Consider the following 21938-nt stretch of genomic DNA (forward strand, 5'->3'; position numbering starts at 1 on the left):
CGTCGGCTCCGATATCTGAAAGCTGGAAATGGAGAGCTTAAATTTTCCACTGTATACCGAAAGGAATAAAAATAATATTGTTTTTTTTCCCTTTTTAAAAATCAGCTTAAAAGGAATTCACGGCTTTTTTGGAATATTTTTTGTTAGCGCTTTGTATAATTTTTTCTTGCCCGCTCTAAAATGAAGCAGTTCTAGTTTGAAAAAGTCTGGATAGAAATTGCTGGGTTTGATTCCATGTCTGTGGGCGGGGAGGGGGGGGTGAGGAAGGGGTTGTTTTGTGACCCACTCCTCACATTCTCCTGCCCTTGCAAATCTCCAAGGCCGATTTCATAGAATCCTAGAATCATAGAGTTGGAAGGGACCTCATGGGTCATCTAGTCGAACCCCCTGCTCTACGCAGGACACTCACATCCCTATCGCTCGTCTACTGTAAACTGCCACCCCTTTGCCTTCACAGAATCAGCCTCTCCGTCAGATGGCTATCTAGCCACTGTTTAAAAATTTCCAAAGATGGAGGACCTACCACCTCCCGAGGAAGCCTGTTCCACTGAGAAACCACTCTGTCAGGAACTTCTTCCAGATGTTTAGATGGAATTTCATTTGAATTAATTTCATCCCATTCGTTCTGGTCTGTCCCTCTGGGGCAAGCGAGAACAACTCTGCCCCATCCTCCATGTGGCAGCCTTTTCAATACTTGAAGATGGTTATCAGATCCCCTCTCAGTCATCTCCTCTCTATATCACTGGCGTTGACCTTCTGTCTCTGGGCCCAGTTTGGCTGGAGAGCCAGCTTGGTGCAGTGGTTAAGAGTGGCAGCCACTAATCTAAAAAGCTGGGTTTGATTCCCCGCTCCTCCACATTCAGCCTGCTGGGTGACCTTGGCCGAGACCCAGTTCTGTTAGAGCTGTTCTCGCAGAACAGTTCTGGCAGAGCTCTTCCAGCCCCACCTCCCTCACAGGGTGTGAGTTTTGGGGAGAGGAAGGGAAGGCGATTGTCAGCCACTTTGAGACTCCTTTGGAGAGTGAAAACTGGGGTATAAAAACAACTCCTCTTCTTCTTTACTTGTAGCACCACCTCGTCTCACAATGTCCAGCCCACCAGTGTGGGCTGTGAGACCCTGTGGTGGAGTGGCTGGAGCGGAGACTTAAGGTCTGGGAGATGCAGGTTTGAATCCCTGTATCTTGTGAGGGACAAATGGAGAAGAGGAGAGAAACATAAGCCACTTTGGTTCTCTGCCATGGAGAACAGCAGGTTATAAATTAAGTAAATAAATAAATATCTTTGCCACAGCCCCTGCTCTTTATAGCCCTGCCTTCGACTGGGACTTTTCGGTGATGATTCCTTTTCTGTGGAACGCCCTTCTCTTTGAGGCTCACCCGGTCACCTAACCCAGGATTCTAATTAAGGGACAGTTCTTTTAAATTTGGCTAACTGTCTCCTGGGCCCGAGAAGTGCTTAACGATACTTGCTAGGGAATGTTAAAAGTGCTTTACTTGTTTCAACATTCCCCAGCATGACTGGAAATAAGGTCGTGACCTTGTCGGTGACAGCCCAGCACGCAGTCAAAACTGTGGTTTATGCCAGGGGTAGTCAACCTGTGTTTCTCCTCCAGATGTTCATGGACTACAATTCCCATGAGCCCCTGCCAGCATTTGCTGGCAGGGGCTCATGGGAATTGTAGTCCACGAACATCTAGAGGACCACAGGTTGACTACCCCTGGTTTTGGCCAAATGCTAGAACCTCACCGGCGATGTCATTATGTCGCTTCCGGAAGTGCCTGGAGTGACATCAGCAAGTACACCGGTGATGTCATTACATTACCGGTGTTAGCTCCCCTCCCCAAATGGTGTGTGTCCTGCCTCATTGACGCCCTCACACCCGCACCCCTAGACCACAAGAAGAAGCGAATATCCAGATCTTTCCCCAAACAGCTGGAAAAGTATTCTGGGGAAGGACCGTGGCTCAGCTGAAGAGCCTCTGCTTGCAATGCAGAAGGTCCCAGGTTCAATCCCTGGCATCGCCATTAAAAATACCAGCCGCTAGGTGATGTGGAAGACCTCCGCCAGAGACCCTGTAGAGTCGGCTCTGCTGACTGACGGACCAAGGGTCTGATTCAGAATCTGGCAGCTTCATTTGAGGAGAGACAGTTTTGAGCAGAAAATTGTCAGGAGTGTAAAGATTTAAAGGCCCCCCCTCCCCCCCCAGCCACTTTTCATTAAGTAAGAGATAGTGGAAACATCACTCAAACATCTCCCATAGCTCCTGGCATCGCACTGACCTGCATCCAAATAGAAATAAAATCTTGGCTTGCCCCGTTTAACAGAGAGATATTTCATTTGCGAATGCCCGATGTATTTCATCTGCGAAAGAGGTGGTCAGGCAATTAATAAGCGATTGGGGGGGCTCCGTTTCCTGGCTCTCAATTACAATTTGTAAATCAAATTAAATCATAAAGGATTTCACAGTTACAAACCTTTAGCTGCTGTGTCAAAACACTGCTGGGAAATGCCCTGGTGACAGGTTTTTGCCAATCCGCTCTGTGGGTTAATTTCATTTTGCGCCGTGACCGCTGCTTTTAACCTTCCAGGGACAATTAAAACCTTAAAAGCCAGTAACGTTATGTCACCCCTCATGCCCCTGGATAAAAGAATCGGGAAGTTTATGAAACTTAACAGTGCAATTCTGAAGGAAGTTAACTGACTCAGAAGCCTGTTGAATTCTGTGGACCAAGAACACCGTAACTCTGTTTAGGATTGCACTGCAAGAGGTTTTTTTAATCGATTAATAGACATCAGATCTAGGAATGGGCACAAACTGAGCTGTGAAGCGAGATTTGCCAGGAATCTAGCTCTGTTCATTGCTCAGGGGCAGGAATTCATAGAGACCCAAGTCACAAATACCCATGAACTTTTTTAGTGCTTCTTGTGCTGGATGGAGCTGTACTTAGGATATGATCCAGCGAGAGTATTTTTTAAAATGTCAATTGATATCATATTGGAAAACAGTGAGACTTAATTGCTTCCAATTTCCCCAGGATCAGAGCCACACCATGGCTGTGTAGTTGTGTGCAGCAGTTTGGTTGTCAAGAACCATGGCAAAAATAAATAAAAGGCCACCTGTCTTGCCAGGAGCTCACGGTGACTTTACATTGGTTTGTCCATCCTTACAACAGTCCTGTGAGGTAGGTGAGGCTGTGAGACACTGACCAGCCTAAGATACTCATGGAGAAGAAGAATTGGTCCTTATATGCCACTTTTCTCTACCTGAAGGAGTCTCAAAGAGGCTTACAGTCACCTTCCCTTTCCTCTCCCCACAACAGACACCCTGTGAGGGAGGTGAAGCTGAGAGAGCCCTGAGATTACGGAAGAAGAAGAAGAAGAGTTGGTTCTTATATGCCACTTTTCTCTACCTGAAGGAGTCTCAAAGCGGCTTACAGTCGCCTTCCCTTTCCTCTCCCCACAACAGACACCCTGTGAGGGAGGTGAAGCTGAGAGAGCCCTGAGATTACGGAAGAAGAAGAAGAAGAGTTGGTTCTTATATGCCACTTTTCTCTACCTGAAGGAGTCTCAAAGCGGCTTACAGTCGCCTTCCCTTTCCTCTCCCCACAACAGACACCCTGTGAGGGAGGTGAGGCTGAGAGAGCCCTGATATTCCTGCTCGGTCAGAACAGCTTTATCAGTGATGTAGCAAGCCCAAGGTCACCCAGCTGGCTGCATGTGGGGGAGCGGGGAATCAAAACCAGCTCGCCAGATTAGAAACCTGCACTCTGAACTACCACACCAAGCTGGCTCCCCTCCACTCTAGCCCAGCACTAACCCCTACACCGCACTGACTTTCTCCAGTGACCAACGGACTCTCTTAACCCAAACAATGCTCAGCTGAACTACGAACTACGGAACGAAAGCAGATTAAAGCAGAACGGCAGTGTCTCCGAAGGTTATGGATGCCACCTAGTGAAAAAGTGCAGGAAATGGAATGAGCCCCCCCCCCCCCCCCGGTGGGGCACGCAGAAGCCAGTGCTGTGGATTTTCACGGAAGGCTTTTTTAAAAGCCGCTTGCAAATTCCGGAGAGTCGAATCAGTGCTGCCAGCCAAGGCTCCGGCAGGCAATTGGGATAAATTGTTAAGGCAGTCTAGTAGAAACTTCCGCACAGTCGTGATAGAGATGCAGGCCTGTGTGGAGTGATGGAAGATGGGGAGCTGAGTCAGTCTGTCTGTAGCAGTGGAAAAGAGGAAGAGTCCTACAGTACCTTCAAGACAATATTTGTGGCAGGGCTTTTGTGAGTCACTGCCCACTTCTTCAGATATCCCCAGCAGCCAAAACCCAGACGCCATCATAAATGTGATGTATTAGAAGGAAGATATAGGAAAATACCCTATATCGAAAGAGAATGGACCTGTGGCTCTGGACATCTAGAAACCATGGAACATGTTCTCCTTCAATGTCGATATTATGATGACATTCAAATTAGTCTGATTCTTCCACTGTTAGGCAGATTCCCAGAACGTCCAGGAGAATTTTACGTTTCTCCGCTGCTTACAGATATAGATAATGACACAACCTATAGAGTTGCCAAATTCTGCACAGCAGTGATCAAAATTCGTAATAGAATGGTCTGTTCCAAGTGAACTGGACAGCTGTGTTTATGCACATTATTATTCTATTTTGTATTGTTATGTTTTAAGATGTTTTAATTTCTGGTTTTAATGGATGTTTTCGTATCAACTTGTGCTGGTCTACGACCTTAATAAAACTAACTAACTAACAGGTGCCATCAGGAAGTCTACCAGTGTGGCCAGGACTCTCACTGTTGCCCCCCAAGCTCCAAGAATACAGAGTGTTCTATCTTCTATATAAATATAAAAGAAGTCTTGTTGGATCAGGCTAATGGCCCCTCTATTCCAACACTCTGTGTCACCCAGTGGCCAAACCGCAGGTGGCCTCAGGAAGTCCACCAGCAGGGCCATGAGAACAGGAGAGAAGCCATGTTGGATCAGGCTAATGGCCCATCCAGTTCAATATTCTTTGTCACAGGGTGGTCAAAGCCCTAGTGTCATCACGAGGTCCACCAGAGAGGCCATAAGAACATAAGAGAAGCCATGTTGGATCAGGCCAATGGCCCATCCAGTCCAACACACTGTCACCAAACCCTAGGTGCCATCAGGAAGTCCAATGGGGCCAGAAGCTCTCTCACTGTCTTCCCCCAAGCAACAAGAATATAGAGCATCAGTGGCCCAGATAGTGTTCCATCTTCTATATAAATATCAAAGAAGTCCTGTTTGATCAGGCCAGTGGCCTATCTGGTCCAACTCTGCCACACAGTGGCCGTATCCCAGGTGCTACCAGGAGGTCTACCAGCGAGGCCAGAACTCCCAGGGCCCTCCCACTACGGCCTCCCCCAAGGACCAAGAATGCAGAGCCTAGCTGCCTCAAACGGTTCCCCGTAAACCTTGTGGCTAAAACCGACTGATGGACCTCTTGTCCAAATGTTTAGCCAATCCCCTCTTCGCGCTGTCTGTGCCAGTAGCTCCCACGGCTCCCTGCAGCATTGGATTCCCCCCGTTAACTGAGAACACAGGAAAAAGAAACACCGTGCTCAATGCTGCGACGTTAAGGACTTCTTGGGAAAGGGCAGAGACAAAAATATAGTGGCAGTGGTTTCTGAAAATGCAGCATAGTGGTCTGTCTAGAGCAGAGGTGGGCAAACTGTGGCCCTCCAGATGTCCATGGACTACAATTCCCATGAGCCCCTGCCAGCAATGCTCATGGGAATTGTAGTCCATGGACATCTGGAGGGACATAGTTTGCCCACCCCTGGTCTAGAGCTCTGGTAGATTACATGCTAAACATGTTAATAGTTCCAACCAAGTTTGACACAGTAGAAGGGCAGAAACCTGGAGTGCCATTCATTCATGGTTGATCACTTCCTTCTCCTCCCCTCCTTGCCTCTTAGCACACCCCCTCCCCCCGGTAATCCCACTGCCTCTATGGGGCTGTACCGCCGGCTTTGGGAACCACCGATCTAAATCCTAAACGTGGTTTTCCTTCTGGATGAAAACTAGGCTGTCGTTATGATTGTTTTTAAATTTATACTGCAGAGTTTCAGCCTTTAAAGCACCTTTAAGGCCTCCAAAGTTTAATCCTGCGCATAAGCTTCCATGCGCACGGACTCTTCGTCAGGTTTATACCCCAGGGGTCCGCTTTGTGTAAACGCGTGTCCATTTCTTTTTTTGTTTGTTTGTTTCCTAGACTTTGAAAACGCAAGCCAGAATGAGCTCCCCGGACATCCGGCAGATCGATCTCGACGTTAATCGGACGTATCGGGACCACATCATGTTTAGAGATAGATACGGAGTGAAGTAAGTCAGCGTTTCTCCTGCGTTTCTCAACCTGTTTGATTTCTCAGGTGTCAAACGGCCCACTTTGCATGTCAGTCTTTGGAAGATGGCGAGCTGGAAGCTCCCGCCAGCCGTGCGTATTTGGGGGGAGGGGATGATTGCGGCCGAGTCCACCCTCCCGCCTGCTTACGCCCGGGGTGCTCCTGGAGCAGCAAATGTATGCATAGAAATGCCTTGGGCTCTCCGAAAGGTTAAAAGGGCAGTCAGTTATCGCTGCTTATTTTGATTTGCATGTGGGAATAAAGCAATAAATATTTATTTATTCATTTGATGACTTCTCAGCGCCCTTCCTTCCGCCCGACGGTCTTCCAGGTGCTTCATACTGGCTTAAACCCCCACTATTTCATTATAATAAATTTCCATTTCCAAATTGTGCTTGGAACTTATTCACTTAGAGTCTAGCTTGGGGGGGGATGGGAAACTATGGCTCTCCAAATGTCCACGGACTACAGTTATCTATCTATCTATCTATCTATCTATCTATCTATCTATCTATCTATCTATCTATCTATCTATCTATCTATCTATCTATCTATCTATCTATCTATCTATCTATCTATCTATCTATCTATATCTACCTACCTACCTACCTACCTACCTATCTACCTACCTAATCTATTTTTATATTTATATACCACCCTCCTCGAAGGCTCAGGGCAGTTTACATAGAACTTGGAAACTATACAAGACACAATCCATACATATAAATAATCATAACATTAATACAACTAACTGTTTGTTTGTTTGTTTATTTAATTATTTATTTACTTGGATTTTTATACCACCCTCCCATACAGCCCAGGGCGGTTTACATGGGGACATTGCGGGACACGTAGAACGTTATACAATCCACAGTAACAACAGAATAGCAACAATTCCAACCGTAAATATAAGTTTAACAGGTTACCATGATTAACTCATTGAACAATTTCAAGAGAACATCTTTGACAAAGCCCCTAGGGAGGTCAGAAACATTCAGATCATGGACGATATGATTGGAAGGGGGGCCGCCTAATGCTTCTAGGTCAGATTAACCTCAGTTGAATGCCTGGTGGAGGAGCTCCTTTTTGCAGGCCCTGCGGAATTGTGGGAGTTTGGGCAGGGCCCTGATCTCCTCCGGGAGCTGGTTCTACCAGGTGGGGGCCAGGACTGAGAAGGCTCTGGCCCTTGTTAAGGAAAACAACTGGTAACAGTACAACAGTATAAACAGTATAACAGTACAAACAGGTCCAGCACTGATGGATTTCTGAGAGGGAGGGAGCAGGGGCCCCAGAATCATAGAATCCTAGAGTTGGAAGGGGCCATACAGGCCATCTAGTCCAACCCCCTGCTCAACACAGGATCAGCCCAAAGCATCCTAAAGCACCCCTGCAGATGTTGCTGACTATGCCTGCTCTCAACCAAATACCTGGCAGAAGAGCTCCCTTTTGCAGGCCCTGCGGAACTGTGTTAGCTCCAGCTTGTGTTGGCAGGGACTCATGGGAATTGTAGTCCATGGGCACCTGAAGAGTCACCGTTTAGGGCATGAGATTTCCAACTCCTCACTAAATGACCTCCTCTGGAAGATCAGTTATGTCCACATACTAGATTTGCCACGCTGTTCCTGGCAACCAGGTGGAGGATTACAGGGAGGGACAAAGGGGAGGGAGGGTGTGCTTTGCACCGCCACATCATTTCCAGGGAAACCTTATAAAGTGATGTAGGGTAGCTCTTGGAGTCACTGGAAGCTTTATGGCGATTCTGAATCCACCCCCCTACATTGCTTCTGTGCTTTGCCCCGAAGGGCTGTTTCAGCACCAAGTTGTCGTTACTGTTATAGTCATGATCCCACCACTGCTTGAAGCAACAAGGGTTGACAGCGGGGAGGTCTTCTGCTATCGCAGCCCCGTTACAGACATGGAGACTGACCTCATAATGATGGTGGTGATGTTAACCGTTCATCTGAGTCCGAGCCTTGGCGCTCCAATGGCTCAACTTTCGCTATGTTTTTCAATCTTTCAGTTATGTAATCATAGAATCATAGAGTTGGAGGCCATCTAGTCCAACCCCCTGCTCAACGCAGGATCAGCCCAAAGCATCCTAAAGCATCCAAGAATGTTCTGGCCGGTCTCCATTTTGATCGTGTATAGCCGCTGTGCTCTTTTGCTAGCCTGGTTTCCTTTTTCCACTGACCCACCCTAGCATTATTGCTTGCTCCATTGAGTTGGGTCGCTTGAAATTTTAGGTAGAAATTTTAGGTAGATATTAGGTAGGCAATAATTATTATTAGGTAGGTAAAATCATGAAACTCCGGCTCACTTACTTTGGCCATATCAGGTGATCCAATTCGCTGGAGCAAGCATTATTAATGATTTTAATAATTATAATAATTATTAAAAAAATAAAGTGGAATATTGTTCAGGCATTGTTTACAGATCTCAAACTAGAGAGCCCCTGTGGTGTAGCGGTTTAGACGGCCAGCCTCTAATCTGGAGGATTGGGTTGATTCCCCACACCTTCACATGCAGCCAGCTGGGTGACCTTGGACTAGTCACAGTTCTCTTAAGGCTGTTCTCACAGAGCACTTCTCTTAGAGCTCTCTCAGCCTCACAGGGTGTCTGTTGTGGGGGAGGAAGGGAAAGGTGATTGTAAACCACTTTGGGACTTCTTCGGGTAGCGAAAAGCGGGGCATAAACCCCCCAATTCTCCTTCTTGTGAAGTGACCCAGCCAGTTGCTCTGGGTGCTCAGGATGCCAACCTCCAGGTGGGGCCTGGGTTCCCCCAGAATTACTTCTCACCTACAAATTACAAAGATCAATATGGAGAAAAATGGGTGTTTTGGATGCTAGAATCTATGATATTATACTCCACCTCCAGGTTCAATCCCCAAAACTCCAGGAAATTCCCCACCCGGATCTGGCAACCCTGCCTCCTGTCCCCTGAAGCTAGCCAAGGTAACCCCATAACCCTACAGGGGGACCGGTGGATCCATAAAAGTATACTGCGGTGCTGGTTTATCTGGGGCAATCTCGCAACAGCCCACGCAGGCCTCAGATTTATGATTCAAGATTCATATCTTAGCCAGTTTCCATTGCTAAGTTGGTTCCCGAATACGTTGAACTCGGGGCATGTTAAGATACAAAGCTGACCTGTTGTCAAGATGAGAAGACAAGTTAATGTTAAACATCGATCGTATCTGACACGTACAACCTGAACGGAGGCTCGGAGGTATCTGAGGGTATTTGTAAAGTAGGCAGCGCAGGTCACGTTTGATAAAACATTTGCTCAGACGCCATTAAATGAATTCTGGGCCTGTGGGGGTGCATAAACGTAATGTCTGCCTCAGCTAAGATAGTTTTCCTGATGAAATCTTTTCCTGCAATGAGTTTCAAGTCTGGTGTATCCTTAATGAAACCGGTGCTTCCTCTGTTAATGTTTTGCAATGTTGTGTAAAGAATTGAGGCTTTTGAACTCTGGTGCTGGAGAAGACTCTTGCGAGTCCCTTGGACTGCAAGGCGAACAAACCGGTCAGTCCTAGAGGAGATCAGCCCTGACTGCTCCTTAGAAGACCAGATCCTGAAGATGAAACTCAAATACTTTGGCCACCTCATGAGAAGGAAGGACTCCCTGGAGAAGAGCCTCATGCTGGGAGCGATTGAAGGCAAAAGAAGAAGGGGACGACAGAGAATGAGGTGGCTGGATGGAGTCACTGAAGCAGTCGGTGCAAACTTAAAAGGACTCCGGGGAATGGTAGAGGACAGGAAGGCCTGGAGGATCATTGTCCATGGGGTCGCGATGGGTCCAACACGACTTTGCACCTAACAACAACAACAATAAGAGATATATACAACAGATTTTTTTTCCTCCAGGGATAAGTGACAAGGAGCCCAGAAGTGCTGGAAGGTGATCTAGGAATCTCTGGAAACACTATGGTTTTACTGTTGATGTCACTGCCCCTCCCAACAGGCTCTAGATTAGGAGGGTGGAGTAGAAGAACTCTATGGGTGGCCTCCCCCTCCCCCCAGGACCTAGAAAAGCTGCAGGCAGCTGTTAGGGAACTCACCAGCAGGGGCAGCTCTCACACAGCAGGGATCTGCAGCCTCCGAGCCTCGGAGGGAAGTGGAAGGAGGAGGGGGTGGTCAAGGGTGGGAGACGGAAGGCAATTGGCTGGCCCCTGGACAGACAGGCAAGCTGGTTGGAGGAGGAAGCACTCAGGGGCGGGACTACTGCCCTGAGTGGGTGTTAACTGCTGAGTGGCACTTAAGCCATGAGACCAGCTCCTCCTCCAAGCCCTCACCAGAAATATATTACGTGGAGCAGATTGTGTGTGAGGAATGAACATTCAATTGTTTTTGTGGATTCGTGTTACACGCGAGCCTTTGTTCTCATTCTGTAATCCTATCTAAGCAACATGATATATTGACTCTTTTATTTCCCAATGTGCAAAATGCACCCCGTTTGTTGAAACTGCTGCCACAGATTTATCCAGTGGCCCCTTTTGTATACATTTTAGCTTCTTTACATTTGTCTTTGTTTCTTTCCAGGCAACAGTCCTTATTCCACGTTTTGGCTGCCTACTCGATATATAACACAGTAAGTCAGCAGCCCAAATACTTTTCTGCTTCTGTCTTAAGCTTGCTCTTAAAATCAAAGGTGAGAGAAAAGCTGAAAGCCGAATGAAAAGGGCCAACGGGAGCAAGAGCAGAGGGTGTCGTAAGACAGGGTGCTGCTGGTGCGTAACAAGACCCTGCCCAAACCTTAAAAATGAAATGCAATATGATGATTTTTTAGAAGCATGCTTTTTGGGGGAGGCACAGGGTCCATAAAACCTGTGCCTTTCCTCAGGAACAACCAATGTTTCCAGCTTGGTGTCGTAGTTAAGAGCGGCAGCTTCTAATCCAGGGGTAGTCAAACTGCGGCCCTCCAGATGTCCATGGACTACAATTCCCAGGAGCCCCTGCCAGCAAATGCTGGCAGGGGCTTCTGGGAATTGTAGTCCATGGACATCTGGAGGGCCGCAGTTTGACTACCCCTGTTCTAATCTGGCAAGATGGGTGTGGTTCCCTGATCCCCCACCTGCAGCCAGCTGGGTGACCTTGTGCTCATCACAGCACTGATAGAGCTGTTCTCACAGAGCAATAATCTCAGGCCTCTCTCAGCCTCACCCACCTCACAGGGTGTCTGTTGTGGGAAGAGGAAAGGGAAGGCGAATGGAAGCTGCTTTGAGACTCCTTCGGGTGGAGAAAAGTGGCATATAAGAACCAACTCTTCTTCTTCTTCTTCTTCTTCAGTAATATCAGGACTCTCTCAGCCTCACCTCCCTCACAGGGTGTCTGTTCTGGGGAGAGGAAAGGGAAGGCAATTGTGAACCACTTTGAGAGTCCTTCGGGTAGAGAAAAGCGGCATATAAGAACCAACTCTTCTTCTTCAATAATATCAGGACTCTCTCAGCCTCGCCTCCCTCACAGGGTGTCTGTTGTGGGGAGAGGAAAGGGAAGGCAATTGTAAGCCGCTTTGAGAGTCCTTCGGGTAGAGAAAAGCAGCATATAAGGACCAAATCTTCTTCTTCTTCTTCCTCAGTAATCTCAGGGCTCTCTCAGCCTCCCTCCCTCACAGGGTGTCTGTTGTGGGGAGAGGAAAGGGAAGGCAATTGTGAACCGCTTTGAGACTCCTTCGGGTAGAGAAAAGCGGCCTATAAGAACCAACTCTTCTTCTTTTTCCAAAAGCGATAAGGAGAGGGGAGAAATGGGGGATTGGGAGACAAAGTTAATAATGAGTAGCCGGATGCTTTTGTAAAGCGAGCACAGATTGATCCTTTCTTACCAGCATATGCATGTACACGCGGGATGTCCACGTGGTCACCGTAATGTGTGAACAAAGACTCTTGCTTGATCTGATCCTGGCTCTCCCACACCTTGAGCTGTGTTCTCCACATTCATTCATTCATTCATTCATTCATTCATTCATTCATTCATTCATTCATTCATTCATTGTATTCATATACCGCCCTCCCCTGAGGCTCAAAGTAACCCCCTTTGAATTGTTCACCTATAGAAACCCACAACCCTAAACGTTTTGTCTTCTGCGTTTCCAGGAGGTCGGTTACTGTCAGGGGATGAGCCAGATCACAGCTTTACTCCTGATGTACATGAACGAAGAAGATGCCTTCTGGGCCCTGGTAAAACTGCTCTCGGGACCCAAGCATGCTATGCATGGTATGCCGTTTTTCAGATCTCGTTAGGGGGGAGAAATTGAAGGGGCCCGGTAAAAAAAAAAAAGTGGACACACTAGCATGAATCTTAGTTATTATTCTGCTATAGACTTGTTCAGTTGGGCTGTTTGAAGCAGTTAATGTGACCTAAATGATGCTTTTTTTGTTGGTTTGTTTGTTTACCCTGCGGAGATGGTTTCTTTAAAGTTCTGCATTCCATATAAGAAGCCCCTAAAGCGGCATTCTGGGGCCATTCACTTCTGACGGGTGATGCATTACACATGCATTAAAGCTGGCAGTATATTTTGTGGGAACATCTGGGCGTTTCAATTTCTTGGGTGGTTCTCTTATTCCTCTCCCCCCCCCCGCACCTTTCCTCTCCCCGCCCCCTCTTTTTCTCTCTTCCTTTAGGTTTCTTTGTTCCTGGTTTCCCAAAGCTGTTGAGGTTTCAGGAGCATCACGACAAAATCATGAAGAAATGTTTGTCGAAGCTGAAACAGCATTTTGTAAGTAAATGCCGCCGCGGACAGGAAGTTGATAAAGGGCATAGTTTGTTGGCAAAAAACGAAAGGTAGAAAGAAAGAGACCAGCCTCATGTTTAATTAGGACACTGGTATTTAGGGAAACCTTTGAAGCTGCCATCTAACGAGTCCATCCATTTTGGTTCTGGCCTGTTACAATTTCTTCCGATGGGCACTAGTTCTGAAAGTTCATCAAGAGCGGTCAGCTCCCCTGCGATCATAGAATTAGAGTTGGGCCATACAGGCCATCTAGTCCAGCCCCCTGCTCAACGCAGGATCAGCCCTATGCATCCTAAAGCATCCAAGAAAAGTGTGTATCCAACCTTTGCTTGAAGACTGCCAGTGAGGGGGAGCTCACCACCTCCTTAGGTAGCCTATTCCACTGCTGAACTACTCTGACTGTGAAAAATTTTTTCCTGATATCTAGCCTATATCGTTGTGCTTGCAGTTTAAACCCATTACTGCGTGTCCTCTCCTCTGCAGCCAATGGGAACAGCATCCTGCCCTCCTCCAAGTGACAACCTTTCAAATACTTAAAGAGGGCTATCATGTCCCCTCTCAACCTCCTTTTCTCCAGGCTGAACATTCCCAAGTCCCTCAACCTATCTTCATAGGGCTTGGTCCCTATGATCAAGTAGTAAAAATGGATAGGCCAGGCTAACCCTATCTTGGCAAGTCTCCGAAGCTAAGCAGGGGTCAGCCTTTCTTTCTTTCTTTCTTTCTTTCTTTCTTTCTTTCTTTCTTTCTTTCTTTCTTTCTTTCTTTCTTTCTTTCTTTCTTTCTTTCTTTCTTTCTTTCTTTCTTTCTTTCTTTCTTTCTTTCTTTCTTTCTTTCTTTGTGTAGGGGGTTGGACTAGATGACACTGGAGGTATCTTCCAACTCTATGATTCTATGATTCCTCCCTCCCTCCCTCCTCCATTCTTCCTTTCATTCATTCATTCATTCAGTCAGTCAGTCAGTCATTCAAGAAGGCTCCGGGCGGTTCACAACAACATTAACATGTAAAACCAGTGTTCAGCAAAATGCAAAAACACAATACAATTATTTTTAAAATGTATCGTTTCTAATAAAAATGCCCCGTCCTTCCACCATTCCATCATTTTATTCAGATCGCCATCTTCTTGCTGGAGATTTTCTAACCATTTTGATGGCACTGGGTGGGGGGGGGGGGAGAGCTTGCAACGGGGGGAGGGGGGGAGAGATCGAGCCAGAGAGGAGAAAAAGGGAGGGATGCCCAGTGTTAGAGCTGTTCTCGCTGAGCACTTCTCTCAGAGCTGTCTCAACTTCACAGGGTGCCTGTTGTGGAGAGAGGAAGGGGAGGCAATCGTAAGCAGTTTTGAGACTCCTTTGGTCAGTAAAAAGCAGGGTATAAAAACCAACCTTCTATTGCAAGTGGCCGAGGCCCAAATTGGCATCTAGGAGAGCTGGCTTCCCTGCCTAAAATCTACCAAACAAGCTGAATTCTGTAAGATCTAAATATCCCCGCCCCTTAATGAGTTTTAGTCTTTGAAGAAGAGGTGGATTTTAAATTGTTTTACATTTATTTAAATTTTAAATGTACATGTTGTTTTTTTAATTTAAATGTTTAATCCTACACTTTCCATTTTTATGTCGATGATGTGCTTCCACTCTAGAGAAAAATATAAACACAGTTTATTGTGGGAGCGCAAATGTTTAAAAACCATAAAAGAACACGAAGTCTGTGCTATTTATCTTAGAAATCTCAATCTATATGTATTAATTCTAAGTTATCTATTAGGAACAAGACATATTTGCTGGCTGAGGATTCTGCTATTATGAACACCTTGCAGGACCAGAACTAGCCAGAACAGACTAAATAAGTAAGCAAAGAATAACATAGAATTTATACAGCTGAACAGAGTTAACGGTAGAACCAATTGCATATTATTTCTAATAATATGTAAACATTTGTTAATTATATCTGTGTGTATCTGTACAATTGACCTCTGATGAAGATCTATTTCAGGGGTAGTCAAACTGCGGCCCTCCAGATGTCCATGGCCTACAATTTCCATGAGCCCTGCTCTATTTGATCAAAACATGTTAGGCCATGGCTAAAAATTATTGGGCATTATTGGGGTATGCACCTAGATACTTTATGTGTGCCAAACAGATATTCTTTTATGGTTTTTAAAGACTTGAGCTCCTTTAATAAACTGTTTCTATTTTTTCTAAAATTAATTGTATCCCTAACCTTTTTGGTTCTTGCCTGTACTGCTTTGAACTGCCGGGAGGGAGGGAGGGAGGGAGGGAGGGGTGGGTGGGTGGGTGGGTAGATGGATTCTGGTTGCAAGCATGGGCAAGAGAGAGATCTTGAGCCGCAGCTCCAGCTTTTTCTTTTTGCAGAGGATAGATCTGGAGAAGCATCTTGCCTCTTGCTCAGACCATTAAGAGAGACAAGAGAGCCACAGAAAGAGAATCAGGAGTCAGAGAGGACCTTCAGGCACAGACAAAAAGAGGACTATCCACAGTCTGGTTCCAGCACAGAAGGAAATAGAGTGCTCTGTACTGTCAAAGCATGCTCAGTCACCTTTGTTCCCCCAGTTCTAAGACTGATAGAGCGAGGGAAATCCCCTGTGTGTGGGGGTGGGGGAAAGGTATACAGATTATGCTCCCATCACGTGTGAATAAACATATGGAGTAGAGGTCCATGTGTGTCTGTTAGCCACAAGGTATAGATGGAACGTCAGTCTGAGGCAGTGATGCTCTGTATTTTTGATGCTTGAGGGGGGGGGTTTGCGCAGTGGTTGGGTTTCTGGAGTTCTGGCCATGCTGGGGGACCTCCTGGTGGCACCTGGATTTTTTGTTTTGAGTACTTTCTGAAATAATGTGAACATAAAGAGTAATAGAGACCTTCTGGAGCAGACCAGGGGTCCATCTACTCCAGCATCCCAGTCTCACACCATGGTCAACCAGTCCCTCCGGAAGGGCAGCAACAGGGGAGCACAGGGGCCGAGGCCTCCCCCTGGTTTTGCCCCCTGGCTCTGGGATTCGGAGACTTAGTGATTCTGAATATTATTATTATTATTATTATTATTATTATTATTATTATTATTATTATTATTATTTCGATTTCGATTTCGATTTCGATTTCGATTTCGATTTATTTCCCGCCACTCCCAAATGGCTCGTGGCGGGTTACAGTGTCTTAAAAACCCCATTAAAAGACTTTAAAATGTCACAACATGGTGGCACAATAATAAGATCCCCTTCCTACCCTAATGTGGAGGTTCTCCTTAGCCATCATGGCTAGTAGCTATTCACAGTAATAGATCAGGATGTCTGCAAATCACAATCCCGTGCAGATCGAAAATCGGTTGCTGTTGAACTTTTCGCTAATGATCCGTGGACATTGAGCGTCGTGGTACCATCGTCTCTTCTGAAATCACACCTGTTATTTCTTCCTTCTTGGCAGGAATCCCAGGAGGTCACTACAAGCTTTTACACAATGAAATGGTTTTTCCAGTGTTTCCTTGACCGCGTGAGTGTCCTCGATTTGTTTCCCACTTTCTCTCCCGGACTACTTCTTTCGATTTGTTTTGTTTTGTTTTGTCTTTGACACTGGATTCTCTCCTTGCAGACTCCCTTTAGGTTAACCCTCAGGATCTGGGATATCTACATACTTGAAGGAGAACGGGTTCTCACGGCGATGTCTTACACCATTCTGAAAATGCACAGAAGTAAGATTCCTATCTCACACAGTGGCTCACCAGTTTCTCTGGAGGGCCAACAATAGGCCAGAGAGGCCAAGGCTTTCATAAGAACATCAGAAGAGCTCTGCTGGATCAGACCAGGGGTCCCTCTAGTCCACCATTGTGTCTCACGCAATGGCCAACCAGTTCCTCTAGAGGGCCAGCAACAGGGCAGAGAGGCCAAGGCCTTCCCCTGATGTTGCCTTCTGCTTCTGATATTCAGGGGTTAATGCTTCTGAATGTGGAGGTTTCCCTCAGTCACCACGGCTAGTAGCTGTTGATAGGCTCATCTAATCTCCTTTTTAAGTTGTTTAGTCTGTAGCCATCGCTACAACCTCTGGCAGCGGATTTTACATTTTAATCATTCTGTGTCAAGTAGTGTATATATATTTGCCCATTCTGAACCTATTGCCCAGATGGCTCTCCAGCCTCTGTTCCAAAATCTCCAAAAATGGAGACCCCCCCCCCCAAGGAAGCCTGTTCCACTGAGGAACCGCTCTAACTGTCAGGAACCTCTTCCGGATGTTGAGACGGAATTTCTTTTGAATTAAAATAAAAAGGGGGGGGGGTTAGTTGTGGCATGGTATGGGGGGTTTGGGCTGTCTTCTTAGCTCCTGCCCTTTGTTCTGGTCTACATGGGACGGAGCAGTAGTAAAGGCAAGGAAAGGAAGTGAAAGGAGGGTGACAGTCATGCAGTTATGTCACTTCTGGGGGCAGAGCAGGGAGGTGTGGCCAGATGACATCACTTCCTGGGGTCCTTGAATCCGGGAAATTTATTTCAGGGGTCCCTCCACAGTCAAAAGGTTGACAAAGGGTGCTTTAAAGGTTTTGCTAGAGGGGGGGGGGGAGAGCCTCTTGTGGCGCAGAGTGGTAAGGCAGCCGTCTGAAAGCTTTGCCCATGAGGCTGGGAGTTCAATCCCAGCAGCCGGCTCAAGGTTGACTCCGCTTCCATCCTTCCGAGGTCGGTAAAATGAGTACCCAGCTTGCTGGGGGGTAAACGGTCATGACTGGGGAAGGCACTGGCAAACCACCCCGTATTGAGTCTGCCAAGAAAACGCTGGAGGGCGTCACCCCAAGGGTCAGACATGACTCGGTGCTTGCACAGGGGATACCTTTACCTTTAGAGGGGGGGAAGATGTACCCATTGCCTTCCGTCTTGCTCTCCCGAGGCGACCCCAAGTTCCATTACTCTACGATTTCGTTTCACTCACAGACGGGTATTCAAACAATCCCGTTCATAGCTTCCCCCCAAATAGAAAAACCAAAAGATTTCAACCGGTTTAGCGATTCCATTTCACTCTTGGATCTTGTGTTCCGTCCCCCCAACCCTAGAACACCTGATGAAATTGGAAATGGAAGAACTCGTCGAATTTCTTCAGGAGACCCTCGCCAAAGATTTCTTCTTCGAAGACGACTTTGTCATCGAGCAGCTCCAGAGCTCCATGGCAGAACTGAAACGAGCAAAGCTGGACCTGCCGGTAGCAGGTAAGTCGTTGACGATAGACAGCAGGACGGAAAAACACGGGTACCCTTGGTATTTCCGCCAACGCTGTGAAGCTTCTCTGGGCCATCAGCACCTCTCAGGACGCTGCAGGACGTCGTCAGGAGTTTTGGTTCTCTAGAGCAGGGGTCCCCAACATTTTTCAGGTGCTGACTCATGCATCCAAAAGCTCTTTGTACAGCCCATCCGGGGTTGTCGCAATTTTCGTTTTTAGTGCCCCAGACAAATGGAGACCTTTGTAGCCACCTAGTCCTCCATTCCACTTCTGCAGTGTCACAACCAGATGTTTTGGAGAAACCAACAATCATCACACAATGAGCACCTGCTCCTGCTCCTTTGATGAGTCCCAACCCCTTTTCCTTCCTTCCTTCCTTCCTTCCTTCCTTCCTTCCTTCCTTCCTTCCTTCCTTCCTTCCTTCCTTCCTTCCTTCCCTTCCTTCCTTCCTTCCTTCCTTCCTTCCTTCCTTCCTCCTCCCTCCCTTCTCCTTCCTTCCTTCCCTCCCTCCCTCCCTCCCTCCCTCCCTCCCTTCCTTTCCTTCTTCCCTTCCTTCCTTCCTTCCTTCCTTCCTTCCTCCTCCCTCCTTCTCTCCTTCCTTCCTTCTTCCCTCCCTCCCTCCCTCCCTTCCTTCCTTCCTTCCTTCCTTCCTTCCTCCTCCTCCCTCCCTTCTCTCCTTCCTTCCTTCCTTCCCCTCCCTCCCTTCCTTCCTTCCTTCCTTCCTTCCTCCTCCCTCCCTTCTCTCCTTCCTTCCTTCCTTCCCTCCCTCCCTCCCTCCCTCCCTCCCTCCCTCCCTCCCTCCCTTCCTTCCTTCCTTCCTTCCTTCCTTCCTTCCTCCTCCCTCCCTTCTCTCCTTCCTTCCTTCCCTCCCTCCCTCCCTCCCTCCCTTCCTCCCTCCCTTCCCTTCTTCCCTCCCTCCCTCCCTCCCTCCCCTCCCTCATTATATTTATATACCGCTGCTCACAAGTGTCTCGCAGGGGTTTACAAGACTGAATATAACACAATAAAATCCCCCACAATAACCTTGAAACAAACTAAGATCACACTAACAAGATGGCAAACCATAAAACGTCCACTTTTCCTCCTCCGTTCAGCATGTAGATCTGGGAACTGGGAGCGAGGATCCTAGCTGATCTTCGTTGGTCCCAGATGGAGATCTCAGATGGTATCAACGGGGCTGCTGCCCTGGCCTCTACCATATGCCTTGCGGAAGAGCTCCATCTGGCAGGCCCTGCTGGGTTGTGGAGGCACACTGGAGGGGCGGGGAGGCACTGTGTGGAGAAGGTCCGCAAAAATTGGTAGCAAAGGGGGCTAGTGCGGCAAGGGGCCTAGTGAAGCACGTCTTCCGCACTAAGCAGAGAGAAGGGAAGCAATGCAGGGGTTTGGGCTGCTGAAGGAGCAGCAACAAGACAGAGCCCACGTATGCCTGAACATGTAAGAGGAGCTGAGCAAGCTGCTTGCAGGGATTCGGCCAGCTACTTGTCTCCTTGATCCCTGTGCATCGTGGCTCATAGAAGCTAGCCGAGGGGGTGTGGCTGGATGGACCCAGGGGGTGATAAATCTCCTTGCAGGAGGGAATGGTGCCAGCGGCACTCAAGCATGCTGTGGGACGCCCCCTCCCAAAGAGGGCCTCCCCTGACCCAGAGTTATTAAATAACTCCTGCCCCATGACTAATATGCTCTCTTTGGGCAAGGTGTTGGAGAAGGTGGTGGGCTGTCCAACTCCAGGCATGCTTGGAGGAAATAGGTCATTTAGACCAGGGGTAGTCAACCTGTGGTCCTCCAGATTTGCATGGACTACAATTCCCATAAGCCCTTGCCAGCAAATGCTGGCAGGGGCTCATGGGAATTGTAGTCCATGGACATCTGGAGGACCACAGGTTGACTACCCCTGATTTAGACGTTCTTCAGTCTGGTTTCAGGTGGGGGGGGTGGCACGGAGACTGCCTTGGTTGCCCATCCATCCAGTTGTCCTGGAGTAGAGTTGCCAGGTCCATCTGAGGAAGGCCCATACTCTTGAGATATGCTACGGTCATACCCCGGATACAGGGCTAGGAATCAGAATCCGTTCCAAGGGGGCACGCAACCCCGACTCGCCTCCATTGCACCATCGCCGTGGGTCTCTCCGTTCCGAGAATATGCGAGAGTTAATTAAGCTGTGCGGAATTCTCCATCTGGCGAGCCAAGAGCTTCTGGGTCGTATTTTGGTTTGTTATTAGCTGTGCACAGATACTGGGAGGCGGAGGGAGAACAGTCCATCTGGACGTGATTTTTTTCCTGGTTTTCCTCTACCCTGTTTTCTTCGGAATTGGCTTTCAAAACAGAAAGGGACCGGTACGTTTTAACATACATGCCTATGTTCCTTCAAGTCACAGACCTAAACAAGGGACTTTCAAGGCAAGTGAGAAGTGAAGGTGGTTTGCCATGGCCTCCCTCTGCAGAGCCTTCCTTGGTGCTCTCTCATCCAAGCCTTCTGGTGACCCCAGCAAGGGACTTTCAAGGCAAGTGAGAAGCAGAGGTGGTTGGCCATGGCCTCCTTCTGCAGAGCCTTCCTTGGGCGTCTTCCATCCAAGCCTAGTGGTGACGCCAGCAAGGGACCTTCAAGGCAAGTGGGAGAGGTTGTTTGCCATTTCTTTCCTCTGTAGAGGTGTATGGTGACCCCATAACTTATTCGCATCTCAAGATCATGACCACTGCCTTCTAGACACACGCATTCCAGTTCAGGAAAACCTACACAGTCTAGAAAATAGGCAGCCTTATTTGGCAAAAGAACAAGATTTGTGTCCACGAACTTACACCCAGAATTAACCTTAGTTGGTTTTAAGGGCAGTGAACTTCAATGAAAGTACATATACAAATATAAACAAACAAATCTTGGTTTTAAAAATGCTTAATCTAAAAACCTTCTTGAGCGTCTCAGATGTGATGACTTGGGTCAGAGTAATTCTGAGTATCGATTTTGTGTCCAGATGTCAGGATGGAAGGAGAGGGGGAGAGGCGGGGGGAGGGCATATTATTGGCTAAACATCCGGAAGAAGTGCCTGACAGTTAAATCAGTTCCTCAGTGGAACAGCCTTCCTCTGGAGGTGGTGGGTTCTCCCTCTTTGGAAATTTTTCAGCAGAAAAGTTTCTCAGTGGAACAGGCTTCCTCGGGAGGTGGTGGGTTCTCCATCTTTGGAGATTTTAAAACAGAGGCTGGAGAGCCATCTGATAGAGAGGCTGATTCTGTGAAGGTTCAAGGGGGTGGCAGGTGACAGGGGATGAGTGAGAGGGTTTTGAGCGTCCTGCATAGTGCAGGGGGTTGGACTAGATGACCCCGGAGGTCCCTTCCTACTCTATGATTCTGTGATTGTAGATGAATTGACATAGGAGAGATCCCTCCGTAGATACTCCTCAAGGTCACTTAAGGGGACTTCACATGGTGTAGTGATTAGGAATGCAGACTTCTAATCTGGTGAGCCGGGTTTGATTTCCCGCTCCCCCACATGCAGCCAGCTGGGTGAACTTAGGCTGGGTACAATCTAAGAGCTCTCTCAACCCCACCTCCCTCACAGGGTGTCTGTTGTGGGGAGAGGAAAGGGAAGGCGATTGTAAGCCGCTTTGAGACTCCTTCGGGTAGA

The 21938-nt window shown here is 47.6% G+C and overlaps 1 protein-coding gene across 1 annotated transcript in view; it reads left to right on the forward strand.

Moving 5' to 3' along the window:
* The window catches only part of LOC143838807 (USP6 N-terminal-like protein), a 54842-nt gene that overhangs the window by 15482 nt on the left and 17422 nt on the right, over positions 1-21938 (forward strand). Inside the window, exons 4-10 of the mRNA XM_077340725.1 lie at positions 6250-6359; positions 10922-10970; positions 12472-12592; positions 13000-13094; positions 16546-16611; positions 16711-16810; positions 18155-18307. Of these exons, the coding sequence (XP_077196840.1) occupies positions 6250-6359; positions 10922-10970; positions 12472-12592; positions 13000-13094; positions 16546-16611; positions 16711-16810; positions 18155-18307 (694 nt within the window). The remainder of the gene's footprint in view (positions 1-6249; positions 6360-10921; positions 10971-12471; positions 12593-12999; positions 13095-16545; positions 16612-16710; positions 16811-18154; positions 18308-21938) is intronic.

Source organism: Paroedura picta, chromosome 5, assembly GCF_049243985.1.
Source record: "Paroedura picta isolate Pp20150507F chromosome 5, Ppicta_v3.0, whole genome shotgun sequence".
In the NCBI taxonomy this organism is placed as follows: Eukaryota; Metazoa; Chordata; class Lepidosauria; order Squamata; family Gekkonidae; genus Paroedura; species Paroedura picta.